Source organism: Silene latifolia, chromosome 5, assembly GCF_048544455.1.
Source record: "Silene latifolia isolate original U9 population chromosome 5, ASM4854445v1, whole genome shotgun sequence".
NCBI lineage: Eukaryota > Viridiplantae > Streptophyta > Magnoliopsida > Caryophyllales > Caryophyllaceae > Silene > Silene latifolia.
The window spans coordinates 83,938,381-83,959,273 of NC_133530.1; the positions used below are offsets into that span (position 1 = coordinate 83,938,381).

The window sequence follows — 20,893 nt, forward strand, 5'->3', positions numbered from 1 at the left end:
GAAGTGTGCTTTTTTTATTTAGGCCTTGTTTGGATAGAAAAAAAGGAGGGAAAAGAAGGGGAGGGAGGAGGAGGGAAGAGAAAGGAAGGGGAAGGGGGGAGGGAGAATGGAGGAGATGATTTTCCTCCAAATCTTTTTATATTGGTGGGGAAATAATTTGCGCTTGTAGGAGGAAATGGAGGATCCATTTTCCCTCCCCTCCAAATCCCTCTACCTTCATTTTTAACCAAACAAATGATTTCCCATCCTTCCAATTCCCTCCCTCACTTTCCTCTAAATCTCTCAATCCAAACACACCCAGTAAGGGTTATGATAAATACAACCCAATGGGTTGTATTTAAAAACTAAAAAGGAAATAAACATTTAATATACGTTAATTGCATTGATTAAGTATGTAATTTATTCTCTAATTTCTAAATTAATACCAAATTTGGAAGGGTATTAAATGCTTAAATACAACGCATTGGGTTGTATATAGCATTTCCCTTTTATTCTCTAAGTTCTACTACTTAATCTTCATTTTGTTAAAAAACACGCTTAATATAATCCGAACTTATCACTTCTATAAATTTTCAGAAAATATATACGAGTATATCAAAAATTAAATTTAAGTGCTCTAAATTTTCCATATTACGAGCCTTTGTCATATAAGATCATACGATAGTTGAGAAGATATAAGAGTGAGTGGGTACTACATTTTTCCGCAGTAGACATTTTATTTGCGATGATGATGCTCAGAAACTCAGGTACCCTTCGTCGCCTTTCCCCTTTTACATATCGATTTCATTCCCAATTTGTTGTTGTCGATGACCCCCGGTTGTTTCTGGATTCGGTTAGACAACAATGCCGGTTAGGGTTTTCTGGAATTGATATTCCCGTTTCGATATTTCATCAATTGAACTCTCTTCGTCCTCGTCCTTCTATTATCGTCTTCAATCAGCTGTTTACTGCTATGTCTAAGATTAAACCCAATCCCCCTTTTTCTACCGTCATTAACCTCTTTAATCAACTTCAACTGTCCGGTCTCCGCCCCGATCGCTATTCAATTGGTATTCTCGCTAAGTGTTATTCTTCCCTTGGCCGTGTTGATTTTGCCTTCTCTCTCCTGAGCAAGCACCTTAAGCTTGGCTATCCACCTGATATTATCATTATCACTACCTTACTCAATGGTTTAATTGATTCTGATAAATTACACCAAGCTGTTCAGTTATTAGATAAAATTGTCAAGCTTCAGATACACCCCTCCCTTGTTACTTATGGCTCTATGTTTAGAGGTCTTTGCAATTCTGGCGACAATGATGGTGCTCTCCGCTTGCTCCGAAATATGGAATCTAATGCCCCTTTTAAGCCTAATCTTGTCATTTATAGCACCATCATTGATAGCCTATGTAAAGACCAATTGTTACCTCAAGCCCTTCGCCTTTTCAAGGAGATGAAAGCCAAGAGCATTTTACCCAATGTCATAACCTATACTTCCTTAATTCGAGGGGTCCGTAGTTTAGGTGTTGGGATCATGCCAAAGAACTGTTGATCGAGATCTTTGGACAACAACATTGCTCCCGATCTTGAAACCTACAGCACCTTAGTTGACAATTACTGTAAAGAGGGAAATGTTGTTGAAGCAAGGGCTATTTTTGAAGTCATGACTAAGAGAGGTGTGCACCCTAACATTATTACCTATAATGCTTTGTTGGATGGGTACTGCTTGCGTGGAGAGATGAGGGAGGCAGAAAAGCTCCTAGATGTTATGGTGAAAGATGGTGTCAGGCCTGATGTTGTGACTTTCAATACCCTAATTTATGGATATTGCAAGTCTAAAAAGGTTGACAAAGCTTTGGAGATGTTCCATGATATGCATCTTAAAGGAACACATTTAACTCCAGATGTTTTAACCTATTCTACACTTATACATGCCTTGTGCAAGGACAGGAGACTGAAGTGCGCAGTCCAGCTTTTAAAGGATATGCAAGAGAGAGGTGTGGCACCCAATGTAGTCACTTACAATGCATTGCTTGACGGCCTTTTAAGAAATGCACAGATTGATGAGGCGATCTCCATACGTAAAGAGATGGAGAATAATGGAGTGGCCCCTGATATAATTACATATAGTACCATAATTAATGGCCTTTGTGAAGCCGGGCGACTAGTTGAAGCAGCAAAGGTGTTCTCTACTCTTGTAGCCAAGGGGTTGCGGCCAAATGTAAGAACCTACACTATAATGATCAAGGTGCTATGTAAGCAAGGGTTGTTAGGTGAGGCAACCGACATTTTAAAGGAGATGGCGGGCAATGGATGTACTCCAAATGAACACACCTACAATGCAATTATTAAAGGATTTCTGAATGCTAATGACATCGCCATGGCTTTGGATCATCTTCAAATCATGAGGAGGCAAGGATTTGCTGCTGATGTGGACACTTCTTCTTTGTTTCTCAGCTTACTCACTTCCCCTAATGTTACTGATAAAGACAAAGCTTTGCTTCAAAAGTATTTTCTGGAGAAAAATGGTATGTGGCTCTTTGCAATTTTATATTAATGTTTTTGAGAATGCACTATGACATATATTTAGCTCTACTTTGCTTGGCAAATTTCTAAATTGGCTGATTATTTTCTTTATAATCCTAAAGCTATGTTTTTTTATTCTTCAAATCCGTGTATATAACTTTTACAATCATTTGTGCATATTGAAACACAGGAATTTCATCAAATATAAAGGAATTTCATTTTATCTCTACTTCGTTTAATGAATTGTTGAGTGACTGAATTCCCTTTCTCATAGTTGGGTTAAATTACTTTTGGCATATTGAAGCTCTGGTAATTTGCTCTGAGTACTCATTGGTGACCTCTAGTGATCATTGCTTGTTTTCTTCTCAATAGGAGAGAATGAAGAAGACAATGGATGATCAGTTTCCTGATTGCTATTCTAGCTTAGTCTTATTTGGTTCTGTAGGACGCACCCCAAATAATTTAATCGTACTTGCATACCTCATTTTGCTAAGGCGGACATTATAACCATGTTTCAGCTGCAAGGTGTTGAAATTGATCAGATTTAAAGTCTGTCTTTTTGTTGCAGATGTTATGCAGTATCCTATTAAATGCTTGAGACTTTTCTAAGCATATGACTATCATATTTTGAGAATGATATAATGGAGGCTATGACATATTCTGAGATTACTTTGCATTAATTATATTAAATGCTGCTATATTTATCTATAACCCTAACCTATGCCTTTTCTTCCTGGTTTTTATCTTTTCTGTCAAATTATTTGTGCATTGAAGTTTTGAGGATAAGTTATGATTAGCAATTGATGAAGTTAAGCTGATCATTGCTCATGTACTAAATAGCAGGGGAAGAAAAAGAAAATGAATGAAGCAAGGTGTGATTGGAAACTGAGAAGCAGTGTGATTCCCAAATCTGTGCCCTATTGCTGCATAGAGAAAGTGGTCGCTGATATTCTCTGGGACATTATCATAGCTGATGCCTGTAATCATTTTGGCTGCATTTGCACGAATTCCTTTCAGGTCCGGGTTGGAATCTAGTGTCAACTCAGGTACGGTCATTTGTGTCTAATCAGTTTTAGTACATCTACTTTCACGCTATGTATTGCAACTTGATCCATTGGAAATGATTATACTTTGAAAATCCTAACCATGTTTTGTGCAATAAAACATTCTCATGAGGCATACAATTAGCCTTCTTACCTGTAATTGTGATAATGGTGTACTATATCCGGGATGAAGCATACCACTGTTACTTGTTGCATATATATATAGATACTATATCCGGGATGAAACCATGTTAGTAGAAGCTTGCAAAAAGGAATTTGAAAATTATTTTTCTATAAAATTATTTTCGATTTTGTAAATTATATATTTCCGATCTTTTGAGAGTTTTAGTGAGTATGTTTCTCATAAATTAACGAGTAAGAGATTCGTTGGATAAAGTGTCTTACCTTTCCTTCTGCATGGTGAAAGCAACACCTTTTCATCATTCTACCAAATTCACTAAAACTTAGGTTGTTATCCATTCTTGTTTTGGAAGACATGTTTTCTCTTTTTATCTTGCTTTCCTATGTTTCTGAATATTAGATTCTTATTTATTATCCGTTTGTTATTCAATGGTTGTCTTTTTATTAAAGAATGCGATATTGACATTGATTTTCTTTTTCTCAATCCTATAGGTTGTTTTGGGAGAAATCTCTTCTAGTTCATTGTTAATGTCCCTTTCTGTTTATATGTAGCATCTTCTGTGAATGTTTCAAATTCTTTGTTAATGCTTAATAATTTACTTTGCAAGGATATAACAACTGTTCTTTGCTAAACTAACTTTGGATGGTCATAGTATTTATAGATTTTTGTTGGTTTTGCTTGCTTTGCGATCATTAGAGGTAGATAAGAGAAGGATAGGATCAGTTTGATGGGACCATGACAAGGGTTTGCTTACAATCAATGCCAAATTTTCTTGACAATAATTGGGAACTTTCTTAATGTTTATGATGTCCAGAGTCCAGACAAAGGTTGTGATGTTTTATGTTGCCATGCTCCATAGTTTTGAAAAATTAAAGTTATTGTTTTATTTCTCCAGCATCATGTCAAAAAGCTGACCCACTCTATTAAGCAAAAATTGTAGTCACTACTTTGTTAAAGTGTCTTAAGATAAATTCAACTGGTGTGACCGGTTAAGTGTAATTGGCGCTTTTTATCATCTGTATTATCTCCGATGTATTGTCTTATATTAGTGCTTGAATAAAGCAGCAATCAAATTGATTTGTACTTCAAGTTGTTTTCCGTTTTTCCAGGGGTGATTTCGTTTACTTAAGGTGTTTAGGTTAGAGGTCCTTGATCATAATAGTTTGAGAGATTAGATAATGCTTATTTATGAGACTATATCTAATTATGGCCAATGTTTCCTTAGATTGGTTGTTCGTTCTGATTTAGCTGGCTATATCTGCCTAAGTTTGTTACTTTCTCTGAGCTGCATTGTATTTTATCATATTTTGCTGTTGTTTGATTGATACTTTAGCTGGGTTTATTTGGTTGTGTAGGATGCCCAATAACTGAACTGTACTTACATACCCCATAAAAAACAAACATTATTATCATGTTTCACTTAAGAGACTTTAAAACTGGCAAGCCTTTAAGTTTGGTCCTTTAGTAGAGGATTTTATCTCACTGCTGATGTTTGACAATTCGCTAAGCGTATGCTCCCTTCTTTTGATTATTTTACATTTCTGAATTTATTTGTCACAAGACCTATTGGTTAGCTGTGACCGTCATATGTCGAATTTGTCATTGCGTGTTTCTTAGCTTTCTATTGTGATAGTGAAGGGTATGGTTCCAATACCATTAAATAGGTTCGTCTGGTCTTTTTCTTATAAAACTATCATTTGTGCTATCATGTAGACTTTGTGGCATAAGATAGTGAGAGTTTCTACCAGCACTGACAATTGCTCATTCCTTTTGTTTCTTTGGCAAATCATTAGTAATATGACGATTTTATAGTCCATAAGCCTTCAGTTTGGTTGGTGAATCTCTTTGTTATTATCATCAAATCATTGGTCAAATTACTTGTTCGAAGTTCTTTTGGGCTACTGAACTAATTTTGCAGGGACCATACATAGTTGAAGTTTTCTCTAGTTCTCTTACGACACACGAAATACATCTTTGAAGCTTTCTTTCGCTTTCCCGGGTACATCTATGATTGACTCATTTGGCTAATTGTCCAGGTTGTTGATGATGTCTAGATAAAGATGGCAGATTCGCAGTTATGCTTGTTTAACAAGGGGAACTCGTCCGTGCCAAGAGAATTTAACAACCCCTGAGCCATGATTTTAAAAGGCAAAATCTCATGTTCTTAATGGGCCCTGAAAGCTGGAAAAAGTGGCAGTAGGATTGAAAGGCAAATTCGTTGCTGATATCCACTTTCACCCGTTCAATTCGGGTTGAGTGGCTGAGTGCTCGTAGAGTCCCTGGAATGTAGAAGTGTATGTTTTACGCTTATTCCTATTGCTTCTGTAATTGTATCAACTTGCTGTCATCTATCCATTATTAACATTACTCTAGTGTAAGAAGGGGTTGGATGTATTTGTTACTCTGTATTACTTATTAGGAAGTGTTATATATTGTATTCTTATAAGCATTGTTCATAACCACTTATGAGGCTTCATTAAACTCATAATCGGTTTCAATATTATTATAACTGGTTGTGAGAGGAGAAGGTCAAAGAAGGTTAGAAGGAGATGATCGGGAAAAATCGACCATACTAATTTTTTCTTTCTCGAATATAACCTTGAATAAGCGAATATGATCATAATTGATAAAATTGACCATACTAAGTTTTTTCTTTTTCGAATTGTTATACCTTCGCCTTAATCATGAAGACATTCTTTTAGCATTATTATACATAGTTACATACTCCTCGTGTTTCATACCTTTGATCCAAACATCATATAACCACGTGCTTTCAATGACATAGAGAGGTACTGAACTACCAGTAGTCAGGATCCTCTATTCCATTTTTGTGTCCCACCTTATACACATATTGACACATCACTTGTTACAAATAAAAGATACTCAATAAATGTAATGTGTCGATGTGTCAAAATGTATATAGAGTGGGACACTAAACTACATAGGTTAAACTGAATAAAATCGAGAATTGAATAAAAGCAAAATAAGGTAATAGCGGTAACTAATTTCGAATATTAATGTTGGTGTTTTCACGAAAAAAAAAAGATTGTACATTAGATGTACACGACTTTTTGACTTTTTATGTTTTTTTAGTTCTATAAAGTTTATAAATTACATTTTAGTTTTATGATGTCAAAAATCAAATTTCTCTGAGTTTATATGTAATTTTTTCGAGTTATAATGTAACTTTTTGAGATTAATGTTTAAGTAAATGAACTCAAAAAATTTATAATAAAACTCAAAAATTTTAAATTAAAACTCAAAATTTGTTTCTTAATGCTCAAAAACTATACCATCTGATGTACATGTATTACATCAGACATATAATCCACCTACGGGTGTTTCCACACCACCCTCTCTCTCAATTAACTAATTTGGGATTTTGGTGATGTAGTTTTATTTAAAAAAAAAAAAAAAGACGACTTGAAAATAACTTTAAAATATACTCCGTCTTAGTTGTTGTTTTGTTCTCTTTTCTTTTGGACATTAAAAAAATAAGGAAATGAATTTGAACCACATAAAACAGTCTACCTCACATATAATTGAATTTGGGCCACATAAAGGTTTCCAAATTAGGAAAAAGGGAACAAAACCCGACTAACATGAAAAAGGAAAAACTGGAACAATACGGCGACTAGAAGGGAGTAACATTTTATTTGATCAATAGTCATGTAAAAAGGAATTCTGAACACAAATATCATGACCCATTTAAGTGAAAAATAAAAATACCCATTTTACATTTCTTTTTCTTGTGAGTCGGTCTTGCACAAGAATATGGGTAGCTAAAGTCACTACACAAATTCTCATCAAAGACGGAACAAAAAGCAGCGGGAAACTAGGAGCATTTCGAATTTTAGATCAACTGACAAGGGATTGTTCTAGCTTGACCAGATATCTTGTATTCGAGCCCTATGTATGCAGCAGTGTTAAAACTAATGAGGGAGCTTTACCTCCCTAATGATCCTAACCGACTCGAATCCGAACTAAACCGCATGAAAAAAAAGGGGAGGAGAGGTCACAAGCTGAAGATTGTCCTTAAACAGTTGTAGTAAACTAGTAATCATCAACACAAAATCTCATTATAGACGGCACATATTCGTCTATAATTAAAGACGGGCCAAATACAATACCACATTCCTAATAGAACAAGCAACAAGTGGGGTGGTGGGGGCCAAAAATATCACCACTTTCAAGCTATTTGACCCGTCTTTAGCTATCCGTCTATAACAAGACTAGCTGAATCATCAATATTCATCACCATCTTTGTCAAAGAATCATTTTTCTACATTTTACATTCGCATTTTTCCGCCTTTCTGAAGATGATGACTGTCAGAATCTCAGGTAATCTTGTTCTTCATCGTTCCCCTTTTAAATCTCATTTTCTTTACCCAAATTACTTTTCTTCTTCTTCTTCTTCTTCTTCTAATCCTGATCATGATGTTGTTGTTGACGACCATCTCCGATTGTTTCTTGATTCCGTTAGAGAACAATGTCGATTAGGTTTTAATACTACTGATGTTCCGGTTTCGATATTTCATCAATTGTACTCTCTTCGTCCTCATCCTTCTATTATCGTCTTTAATCAGTTGTTTACTGCCATGTCTAAGATTCAACCCTACCCCCCTTTTTCTACTGTCATTACCCTCTTTAATCAACTTGAATTGTCCGGTCTCCGTCCTGATAAGCATTCTATTGGTATTCTCGCCAAGTGTTACTGCGGTTTAGGCCGTGTTGATTTTGCCTTCTCTCTTCTGGGTAAGCGCCTTAAGCTCGGATATCCACCTAATATTGTCATCATTAATACCTTAATCAATGGCCTTATAGTCTCTGACAAGTTGGACCAAGCTGTTCAATTGTCGGATAAAATTGTAAAGCTTGAGATACCTCCCGACCTTGTTACCTACGGTTCTCTGTTTAAAGGTTTATGCCTATCTGGTGACAATGATGGTGCTCTCCGCTTGCTGAGAAATATGGAATCTAATTCCCCTTTTAAGCCTGATGTTGTAATATATAGTACCATTATTGATAGGTTTTGTAAAGACCAATTGTTACCTCAAGCCCTTGGCCTTTTCAAGGAGATGAAAGCCAAGGGAATTTTGCCCAATGTCGTAACCTATAATACCTTAACTCGAGGACTCTGTAGTTTAGGGTATTGGAATGATGCCAAGGAATTGTTTACTGAGATGTCGGACAACAACATTGCTCCCAGTATTCAAACCTACAGCACCTTAGTTGACATGTACTGTAAAGAAGGAAATGTTGTTAAAGCTAGGGCTATTTTGGAATCCATGGCTAAGAGTGGTGTACGTGCTAATGTTATTACTTACTCTACTCTGTTGAATGGGTATTGTTTGCGTGGCGAGATGGAGGAGGCCGAAAAGCTTCTGGATATTATGGTGGAAGATGGTGTAACGCCTGATGTTGTCACTTTTAACAACTTGATCAATGGATATTGCAAATCTGGAAAAGTAGACAAAGCTTTGGAGATGCTTCAGGACTTGCATCTTAAAAAAATACATATAATCCCGGATGTTTTAACTTATTCAACTCTTATAGATGCTTTGTGCAAGAGTAAGAGACTCGAGCTAGCAGTCCAGCTTTTTAAAGATATGCAAGATCAAGGTGTGGCACCCAATGTGGTCACTTACAATGCATTGCTTGACGGCCTTTTCAGAAATGCAGAGATTGATACGGCGACCTCCTTATGGAAACAGATGGAGAATAATGGAGTGGCACCTAATATTATTACATATAATGCCATAATTAATGGTCTTTGTGAAGCTAGGCGACTAGTTGAAGCGGTAGAGGTGTTCTCTACTCTTGTAGCTAAGCGGTTGCAGCCAAATGTAACGACCTATACTAAGTTGATCAAAGTGTTATGTAGGAAAGGATTGTTAGGTGATGTAACCAGCATTTTAAAGCTGATGGGCGACATTGGATGTTCTCCAAATAGACCCTCCTACAATAGAATTATTAAAGGATTTCTCAATGCTAATGATATTCCCATGGCTTTGGACCATCTCCACTCTATGAGGAGCCAAGGATTTGCTGCTGATGCCTGCACTACGTCTTTATTGCTCGGCTTACTCACTGATCCTAATGTTAGTGATACGGACAAAGCTTTGGTTAAAAAGTATCTTCCAGAGAAAAATGGTATGTGGCTCTTTGCTATTTTGACATATATTTATGTCTACTTTAGTTAACTAATTAATTAAGTGGCTTATATTTTTCATTATAACAAAAAACTGTCAATTTTTCTGTTCTAATCTGTTTATTTGATTATAGTTTTCTTTTTATGATTTCATTGGCGAAGTTGTACTGATCAAGTGATCATTGCTTGTCTAATTCTCAATAGGGGAAGAGAAGATAATGGATGAAGCAAATTTTGATTGCCATTTGAGAAGCAGTGTGGTTGACAAACAAACAAGCTTGAGTTGAAGGGAAAGTAACCTAGTGATGCTGTAACAAGATAAGTTGAACGAGTAAAATAGGTGACTGAAACTGGAATGGGATTTCATTAGGGCTGTTGCAGTGGTAAGTGTCAAGGAAGCTTGTGAAAAGGATCTCAAATGTTTTTTCATTAAATTTATTTTAGTACGATATTTTCTAAAATACTCCGAATATATTCCTGATCTTTTGAGAGCTTTACTAGTAGTGCTTCTCTTAAGTTAAGGAAAGTGTCTTGCCTTTTCTTTGTGCTTTATTAAACAAACTATTAAAGCGATACTTTTTCCTCATGCGACCAAATCCACAATACGTGTTCTAACTGTATCTTGTATTATTGACATCCATAGGTTGTTATGAGAAAATTATCTTCAAGTTTATTGCTATTTTGTACCCTTTCTGCTTGTATGCAGCATCTTTTGTGAAATTTTCAGATCCTTTGTTCTTGTTTAACAAGTTTGTTACCAAGAATTTAGTAACCCTTTTTGCTAACCTGATATTAGATGGCCAATAGTATTTATCAATTTTTGTTGGTTTCGCTTGGTTTGGGAGCATTAGAGACTTAGAGGCGGACAAAAGAAGAATACCGTCAATTTGATGGGAATTTGAAGTGGGTTGGCTTACTATGAATACCAAATTTTCTTCACAACCATTGGGAGTTCTCTTGGTGTTATGAGGTGAAGACAAGGTCGCGATGTAGCTGATGTTTATGGTCTCATAACCTCTGCTTTGACAAAATATAGTTGTGATTTATTAAGCAAAAGTTGTAGTCACTACTCTGCTAAAGTGTCAGGTAAATTCAACTTGTGTGTCCGCTTTAAGAGTAATCGATGCTTTTTATCTTCGATATTATCTCCAGTTGATATTTATAAATGCCTCAATAATGCAACTACCAAGCCGATTAGTACTTGAGCTCTTATTTGTTTTCCTTGGGCTGATTTTGTATACTTTTTGTGCTTGTGACATTCTCTTGTGCTGATTCGAGACTTCTTTAATGCTGATTTGCGAGACTATAGAATAGTTATTAGTCTTTCTAAGCAGACATCGCATTTTGCAGTGGTTTGATTGCTATTTTAGCTGGGTTTTATTTGGTTGTGTAGGACGCAACCCTGATAAGTGATAACTAAACTTCTTAAGGTTTATAAAGCAAACATTACTACCATGTTTTAATATTGGTAAGCCTTTAAGCTTGATTTTTTAGTAGAGGATATTATCCTATTGCTGATGTTTGACATTTCGCTAAAGCTTATGCTTATCATTTTCTGGTTGTTACTTCTCCTAGTAAATTCTTCTGACATTATTGTAAGGGTAGTGAAATGCTTTATGTTTGTTCCTGCCTTTGCTTCTCCTGTTCTTACGTTTCTTGATTCTTTATAACTGTTTCATGCTAGCTACCCCATATTTTTTTCCGAACTAACGTTTGCTGTCATTGTTATGGTTATTGCTGGTGGTGTTGTATTGGTTAGTGAACTTAGTAGCTAATTCACCATTACTATTCCTAGAAGGCTTTTTACTGGGAACAAGATAGGAGCCAAGGGACCTTCACGGCTTCACCAATCAGAATCAGTCGATCACAGTGTCCTGTTGGATGCCAAGTCTGAGCGTGTTAAAAGTGGAGCAGTGGGCGATTTAGTCAAAGTCGGAGTTCATTGCCAGCATTGTTACGCAGAGGGATGCTAAATGGTCATTGTTGGTTAAGGAATATGTAAATGCTGTGTTTTTAACAGGATGGTTTCATTGACAACATCTACATCACGGACAACTCCAGCTGGGTGAAAAGCAAGAAATTTCGGTTGAGAGCCTGGGTAAAACCGTAAAAGACAGATTATGATAGAAAATCTGATCTATGTTACAAAACATTAGATCTACAAAGTGAGAAATTTGTTTTAGTACAAAATACTATGACTATGTTACAGATTTTTCTCTACTTCGTGTATTGTATCTGTTCAGTGAGGGGGAAGCTCTTCTTTTTCCTGTAGTTAAATTATTTTTTCCAATAAGAGTTCTAATAATAAGTCCTGAGCCATCATAAACTTTTTGCATCTCATATATTTTCTCTCTTATATATCATTATCTTCAGGAAAATACAAAAAAAAAAAAAAAATTGATATAATAATTTCTTTCTCTAATACAACACCTACTATCATATTATCTTCACGTATCAAAAAAATGATATAATTTTTTTCTCAAATATAAGAGCTAGTGTAGATTGCGCTCAGAAATATTGGTCAATTTGGCATTTTAAAACATTAGTCTATGTAGGCAAAACATTGTCACTGTTCTAAGGTGTAAGATCTCTCTCTATGTAAGAGCTATGGAGTATTTTTTTTTTAAGAGCCACGTAAGACAGACTTGTTATATTATAAAATAAAATACGGGATTTTTTACTTAACTAGTATTGGTGCCCGGCTTCGCCCGGGCTACCTCTACTCACCATTATTTTATTTTTCATTAAATAAAATTACTTAAAGATGCATAACCCATAAATTTATCATTAATATATTTTTCTATAACACATCATAAAATTACGATAAAATAAATTTTGAAACAAATTCACTACTCCCGCTATTAATATTTTACTCTTATTAATGAAACAATAGTAATAACATTTCACTACTTGCCTGTAATCATTGTTACTCTCACTACTCCCGCCGTAATTATTTCACTCTTATATTACATATTGCAGTAAATCAAATTGAATGAATTATGCAATATTATATATTACCTAATCTAACTTGAATTATTTATAACCTACTTATATTATATTTTTGTATGTTAAATAATTAACATCTCTATACATCTAATAAACTATAAAGTTTAATAAAATTGTATAGATTTTAAATTTAATATATAATTTTATGATGATAATAATTAATACCATAAGTGTGCATGTTTATACTAATTAATTATTTTTATTTTAAGAAAATTGACCATCTTCTAGTCTTCTATAAATACTTAGGAAAATTACTAAACATCTTCTTTCTTTTAGTTTCCTTGAAATTGACCATCTTAATTAATTATTTTATTTTAAGGAAATTGACCATCTTAATTAATTATTTTATTTTAAGGAAATTGTCCATGTTTAGGAAAATTATCAAGCTTCTATATAATTTAATTTTAACCCAAACTATATCATATTTACATTGAGATCCCTTAATTGGGTCCATCACACGGTGCTATTGATTTAAAACTATATAGTATAATTAATTTGTATAACTTTCTTTAATTACATTGAAGTCCCTTGGTTTCTGGATTTAATATATAGTATTGATACCATGCGTTTTTTGCGATTTCTACATAGTATCCTTCACTTTTCAAGACATGCATATCCCTCGCTTTTGTCATTATAACTATGCCGTCAATATTTGATTAATTACTCCGTTAAGTATGTCTTAAACTACCGTTAATCACTTTTTTTCCAATGACAATCAACTATCAACCACTTAACCCTTTTTCGTCATATCATCACTCACCCCACTACGCCCTCGTTGCACCACCGTCCAACCCACCACCATCACACTTGTAACACCACTGACCACACCACCAATCCCCCTACTACTAAAAGATTAATAAATCTCAAAATTTTTCCCTTAAGTGGCATAATACTTCAGAATCCTCCTACTACTAAAAGATTAAGAAATCTCAAAATTTTCCCACCTGAATGACATACTACTTTAAAATATTTAAATTCTAATTAATTAGTCTCACTATCTATATTTATTATTGCACAATATTTACCTCCTTAATTCTATACCATAAATATTAATTATGATCATAATATTTTCATAAATCATCAATTTACTTTTAAATAAAAAAAGGCAAATTACCTACCTATTCTTTTAAAAATAATATTAAGTAGCATTAGCTTAATTATTAGATTCTATAACATATTTATTTACAAAATTTAATGAGGAAAACCCTAAAAATAGCTAGAACACTTGAAAAATCTCGAATTTTGTTAGATGATAAATTAAAGGGTAAATTGATAACTTATACCTTAAGTAACACAACTTTTTAAATCTTACACCTAACATAATTTTTTTCTAAAACTTATACCAGAAATGCCCAAATCTTATATACTTAATACCAACTGACAATTCTGATGGAAAAAACGAATGGATTCCGGCAGAATTCAAAGTTTACCCAGTCAATGTAATATTTGTTTCCAAGATTACCCTTCTTGTTCTTTATATAAAACACTATCTACTTATGATTCTGTTCATCTATCTACTCTTCATTTCTTCTTTCTCTTTCTTCTTCCCAGATTTATTCACTACTTGAATAAATCAATCAAAGATTTGGTCATAATAACCCACTTCATCTTCCACTATTAATACCTTCCTTCACTCTTGCGAATTTGGTCTTATTTGACCAAATTTGCACCAACGATGAATGACCATGAATGACAAAATTTGATCTATGTATACACTCTCCAACCTGGAATAAATGACCATGCTTATCCGGCTTTCATATGGGTCAATTATATTTCATAAACAATAAAGAACACTAATTTGGGTCGTAATTAATCAAAGTAAGCAAAACTAAAATCATATTTGTACAAACGTAATTAATATTGACCAGAATTGCGCGATATAAGGAGTGGAATTGTAGAAGCTTGATTAGTAAAGTATTGATCAGATTGAAGTAGTAGCATTGTAGAGGAATGATTTATGTCCTAGAAATTTATTTGGGGTTTTAACCTGGGAAAATAGAAGATTTTTTAATTTGGGGATAATGAAAATGAAAATAAGTGGGGAGTTAAGGTAACTGTGAGTCTGTGAGTGAATGTTTACTAGAAGGGCAAAACGGTATCTTTCTAATTTTTCTCACCGGAATTGTTAGTTGGTATTAAGTATATAAGATTTGCACATTTCTGGTATAAGTTTTAAAAAACAATTATGTTAGGTATAAGATTTGAAAAGTTGTGTTACTTAAGGTATAAATTATCAATTTACGCTGAAAATATTCGAGAAGTGGTTACAGTTCAATCTTGTTCGATTTCTGATATCTGATGATGATGATGATGATGATGATGATAATGGTGAGAGTTTCTGGTAATCTTCTTCGATTCTCCCCTTTTCAATCTCTGAACAATAATTACTCTCGTCATTTCTCTAATTCCATACCTCCTTTTAATTTTAATTTTAATTTTAATGATCCCCGATTGTTTCTGGATTCCGTTAGAGAACAATGCCGATTAGGGTTTTCTGGTATTGATATCCCCGTTTCGATATTTCATCAATTGAACTCTCTTCGTCCTCGTCCTTCTATTATTGTCTTCACTCAGCTGTTGTCTGCCATGGCTAAGATTAAACCCAATCCCCCTTTCTATTCTGTTATTACTCTCTTTAATCAACTTGAATTGTCTGGCCTCCGTCCCATTAGTCATTCAATAGGTGTTCTTGCCAAGTGTTACTGCGGCGTAGGCCGTGTCGATTTTGCCTTCTCTCTTCTAGGTAAGTACATTAAGCTTGGGTATCCTCCTAATATTGTCATCATCATTAATATTATACTCAACGGCCTTATAGAGTCTGATAAATTACACCATGCTGTTAAATTGTTGCATAAAATCGTCAAGCTTGGGATACAACCCACCCTTCTCACTTACGGTTCTATCTTCAAAGGCCTCTGCCGCTCTGGTGACAATGCTGCTGCTCTCAATTTGCTTAGAAATATGGAGTCTAAAGCCCCTTTTAAGCCTGATGTTGTAATATATAACACCATTATTGACAGCCTATGTAAAGACCAATTGTTACCTCAAGCCCTTTGCCTTTTCAAGGAGATGAAAGCCAAGGGAATTTCGCCCAATGTCGTAACCTATAATACTTTAATTAGAGGGGTCTGTAGTTTAGAGTGTTGGGATCATGCGAAACAACTCTTGACTGAGATGCTAGACAACAACATTTCTCCCAATACTGAAACCTACAACACCTTAGTTGACATGTACTGTAAAGAGGGAAATGTTGATGAAGCAAGGGCTATTTTTGAATTCATGACTAAGAGAGGTGTGCGCCCTAACGTTATTACCTACAATGCTTTTTTGGATGGGTACTGCTTGCGTGGAGAGATGAGGGACGCAGAAAAGCTCCTGGATGTTATGGTGAAAGATGGTGTCAAGCCTGATGTTGTGACTTTCAACAGCCTAATTAATGGATATTGCAAGTCTAAAAAGGTTCACAAAGCTTTGGAGATGTTCCATGATAGGTATCTTAAAGGAACACATATAATGCCAAATGTTTTCAGCTATAACACCATAATACATGCCTTGTGCAAGGATGACAAACTCCAGCATTCACTCCAGCTTTTTAAAGATATGCAAGATCGAGGTGTGGCACCCAATGTGGTCACTTACAATGCATTGCTTGACGGCCTTTTAAGAAATGCACAAATTGATGTGGCGATCTCCTTACGTGAAGAGATGGAGAATAATGGAGTGGCACCTAATATTGTTACATACAATACCATAATTAATGGCCTTTGTGAAGCCGGGCGACTAGTTGAAGCAACAAAGGTGTTCTCTACTCTTGTGGCCAAGCGATTGCCGCCAAATGTAACTACCTATAATATTCAAATCAAAGTTTTATGTAGGCAAGGGTTGTTAGGTGATGCAGCCAAATTATTAAAGGAGATGGCGGATAATGGATGTTCTCCAAATGAACGCTGCTACAATACAATAATTAAAGGATTTCTCAATGCCAATGATATTGCAATGGCTTTGGATCATCTTCAGACTATGACGATCCAAGGATTTGCTGCTGATGCGGACACATCTTCTTTATTTCTCAGCTTTCTCACTTCCCCTAATGTTACTGTATCAGACAAAGCCTTGCTTCGAAAGTATTTTCTACAGAATAATGGTATGTGGCTCTTTGCTATTTTGATGCCTATGACGATAGTGAAAAGTTCACGATGTTTAATAAATGGCTTCATGTCAAATAAAGAACTGACCAGGTTTATAAAGCAAAAGCAGCGGTAGTCACTACTGTTTCCTTCTGTATTATCTCCAATTTATTTATATTATTGCCTGTACAAAGTAAATAACAAATTGATGTATATTTAATTATGGCTAATGTTTTTCCTATTGGTTGTTTTGATTTAATTGGGGTTATTTCATGAGTTGCTTAATTGCTATTCTAGCTTAATTTTATTAGGTTCTGTAGGATGCACCAAATAACTGAATTGTACGTACATACTCCATTTTGATAAGGCAAACATTATAACCAGTTGTCAGCTGCAAGGTGTTGAAATTGATCAGTTTTAAAATATATCTTTTAGTAGCAGATGTTATCCTTTATCCTACTGCTGATGTTTTGCACTTTTCTAGGCATATGCTTATCGTATTTCGATGGTATAATCTTAGGTTTTGCTACGATTTATAACACAGTGAGACATATGCTTGTTAAGTTTCCGCATTGCTTGCTGTATTTTTATTGTCCTCTTTTTATTATTATTTCACAGTTCCGAATTTGTTCATCATATGATTGTACAACTTATTGGTTAGGTGAAAATCTATATGTCGCATTTGTCATTGAGTGTTTGTCAAGTCTCGATTGCCAGCAGTGAAGTTGATGGTTGGTCAGGTTTAATACCATTAATGGTTACTATTGTCTTGTCCTTAAGGTTGGCTTGTGTGTCTCTTTATTATTACATCATCATCACCATCATCATCATCCAGTCATTGGTGAAATTACTTGATTTAAGATCTTTTCTGTGGCTAAGCTACTTTGCAGGGCCTTACTCCTTAGGGGTCGTGCCTTTGTAAAGTTTCGTCTTGTGAGAATGGAATAATGGAGGCTATGACATAGTTTGAGATGTACTTTGCATTTATTTAAATGGCTGCTTGTTTTCTTTATAACCCTAAGCCTCTGCTTTTTCTTCTGTTTTTTTTAATATATATTTTCTTGTTAAATTATTTGTGCATTGATGTATTGATGATAAGTTATGAGCAACAATTGATGAAACTATGTTGATCATTGCTTATTTACTAAATATCAGGGTAAGAAAAAGAGAAGGGAAGACCCAGGGTGTGCTTGGAAACTGAGAAGCTGTGTGAATGCCAAATAAACAAGAATTAACATGTATAGCGAGTGGTCCCTCAGTACATTGTCATAGCTGATGGTCTGATGGATGTGTTGAGTTAGCGGGGCTAGTTGGGGAAACGTTTGAGCTGTTATCTTTACTTTATAGCAAAGGGGTTGCAGTCTTGCAGCCGCGTATAGATACCTGGGCGCTATTAAAAGATGCACGTTGCTATAGAACTATCAAAGAAAACAGAAGACGTTACATGTGCCCCAAATGCTTCACTTCTTATGAACATCAGGTAATTTCTTATCTTATTGTTAATGAATTGGAAAGGCTCTAGTGTTTACAAGTGTCATGGATGACAAATGCTTTGCAGCTAGTGATCGAACTACTAGATTAACATAATGTTACGTAAATAAGGCTGACCTGCAGTTGTTTTAGAGGAATGCCATGGGGTTGTATTGGCTGATTTGGATTTTTTTGGCAACCTTAATCGCGCTTGCTTCTGAATCTTTGATTTAACTTCTTAATGTTCCTTCTGCTTGATTTAAAGCAAACAGCTTTTCCTCCATCATATCCGCAAAATGTTTGTTGGTATCCCTTAACCGTAGAGATGGAAAGGTGATAAGGATTTTAGCAGTAGATCCTTTCCTGTTTTGGAAGACAGGTTATTATCTGTATCTTGATTTCGAATGTTGTCTAGTTTAAGATGCTTAGCTTATTTTCATTTTTCAACATTTCTTCTGTTTACGATGGCAAATATGTCGCTGACATGGATTCTCTTATTATTTGAGATGTTCAAGGAGATTGTTTTTAAGTTGAGTCTCTTCGGGACAATTGCTGTAAGCCTATCATAATTCCTCCCTACCTTTACGACTCCATCCCCAATAAATCTACACTCCAATTATTTCGTCCTCTTTCGACTCAACATAAATCCACGAGATTCTAGTGTTTTCCTCCAAAGTTCAAGCTTTCTTGTAACTCAAAATATTTACATTCTGATTCATGTTCATGAAGTTTGACAGGAATGTTTACACTGGTTGCCACAGCTCTACTGCAAGCCCTCTCCTTTATAGGGGGCGACAATGAATATTGCCGATTCACATATAACTGTTGTGCACGATTTCTGAATTGGCTGCTACAGTGCTTCAGAAACACGGTTTAACAAGGTCTCATGGCTAAACAAGTGACGGTCTCCTCCTGTCATAGATAATGTTTTTAATCGTTTTATATAGATTACTTCTAACCATTTGGAACTTAGTATACCTTTTACTGTTTTCGATTGTTTGAACCGGCAGCTCCATACTTGCCGTAAAATAGTGTTATAATAGGCGTACTGATTCGTGTAGCATCAGGTTTAGTCATTCCAGAACAAGTGTAGCCGTTTCTAACCTTCACCTCCAATACAATGTACTCAATGTATTCGAGTTTATATTAGATTTGAATCTTATTTCGGATGAAGTTGTATCGAAGTACTTCGTACCAAACAGTTTATGAATGCAGATAATGTATATTGCAATTTGAATAAATTTGATTGTATTTACGAGTAAACAAGCGAATGAAGCATGAGGAATACTTGAAAATTGCTGTCTCCTAGTGTATGTATAGTGGAGTAATAACTTCAGGCTTCGAGGTGTAAATTACATCCTTTTTACTATAGCTGTTCACGGGTCATCCCGTCCATTACCCCGTCCTGCCCAGCCCACTTATTACTTGGGCTTGGACAAGTATTTTTTTATCCGAAAAATTAAGAGGGCGGGCTAAGCCCAGCCCATCAAGTTCAATGGACGGGTATGGACAACAAGAAAATCCCGAGGGTCGGCCCAGTAGGCATTTTCAAATAAAATTGTATTAATTTTATAGAGATGTGGAACACTAAAATAATAAGTAAACTATAAAGGTTAAAATATAACGAAAATATTTATATATTGGGTACCCTTATGTATTTTAATTAATAAAATATCTAAATTGAAGTTTTGTGTTATGGCCCATTAGCTCATGGGCTGCCCGACTTTTGACTAAAGGGCGGGCAAGGGTAAGGGTTATTGGCCCATAATTAAGGCCCATCCCGCCCACTAAGGTCTTAAAGGGCAACTTTTTTCTTCACAGTCCGGCCCAAGCTCGCATTTGAACAACTCTACAGTTTTTACTACTACGACCTATGACCCATCCCAAAGAACTTGATTCGAGATGGAGTACGACTTATAAAGAATAATACCCAAATTAGAGCTGTTCATGGACGGGACGACCCATTAGGCCCGTCCCGTCCGGCCCACTAACAAAGCGGGCTTGGACAACGTATTTTCCAAAATTTATAAAGGCTCGGCCCACGAACCCGCCCACAACCCACTAATCCGCATGTCCATGGGCTAAAAAAGTAGTGCTAGCCAGGCGCCCAGACCTGCGTCCGGACCAAGCCCGCATTTGGCCACCTCTAACCCATTACTCGATATCTGAAGTTACATCCAAAGTTTCTAGATATATAGAATAAACTAATGCGGAGTAATACACTATTAAGCGGTGGAGGTGCACATACATTTGAAATATAATTGCTACGGATTTGAGCCTACCTGTTATCATTAGATAAAGTACACAACCGAGTACCTTTTATCTTAATAAGCATATTATTATTATTATTATTATTATTATTATTATTATTATTATTATTATTATCAATAAAATTATTTTTCTTTTTTCAAAAAATAATCCAAAAAACGAGTGTATGTATGTGGGGGTG

At 35.3% G+C, this 20,893-nt stretch overlaps 1 protein-coding gene, 1 long non-coding RNA gene and 1 pseudogene across 4 annotated transcripts; all 3 read left to right on the forward strand.

Moving 5' to 3' along the window:
• The first annotated feature begins 606 nt into the window (after positions 1–606).
• On the forward strand, positions 607–12,059 carry LOC141655651 (uncharacterized; annotated as a pseudogene).
• LOC141657680 (uncharacterized) lies at positions 3,567–6,154 on the forward strand. Its single transcript, XR_012548830.1, has 2 exons — positions 3,567–5,521; positions 5,727–6,154. It is a non-coding gene; the product is annotated as an uncharacterized LOC141657680 (long non-coding RNA).
• A 2,320-nt stretch (positions 12,060–14,379) lies between the features above and the next one.
• On the forward strand, positions 14,380–19,694 carry LOC141657681 (uncharacterized). 3 transcript variants are annotated; one of them, XR_012548831.1, is made up of 3 exons: positions 14,380–16,991; positions 18,130–18,454; positions 19,174–19,694. XR_012548831.1 is itself a non-coding variant. In XM_074464983.1 (2 exons), exons 1-2 carry the CDS (start codon positions 15,146–15,148, stop codon positions 18,132–18,134), a joined length of 1,851 nt encoding a protein of 616 aa, XP_074321084.1. In that variant the 5' UTR covers positions 14,380–15,145; the 3' UTR covers positions 18,135–18,941. The 3 variants fall into 3 exon arrangements, 1 of the variants encoding a protein (XP_074321084.1); XR_012548832.1 differs by having other exon boundaries at positions 19,182–19,694; XM_074464983.1 differs by lacking the exon at positions 19,174–19,694 and having other exon boundaries at positions 18,130–18,941.
• The last annotated feature ends 1,199 nt before the right edge of the window (positions 19,695–20,893 follow it).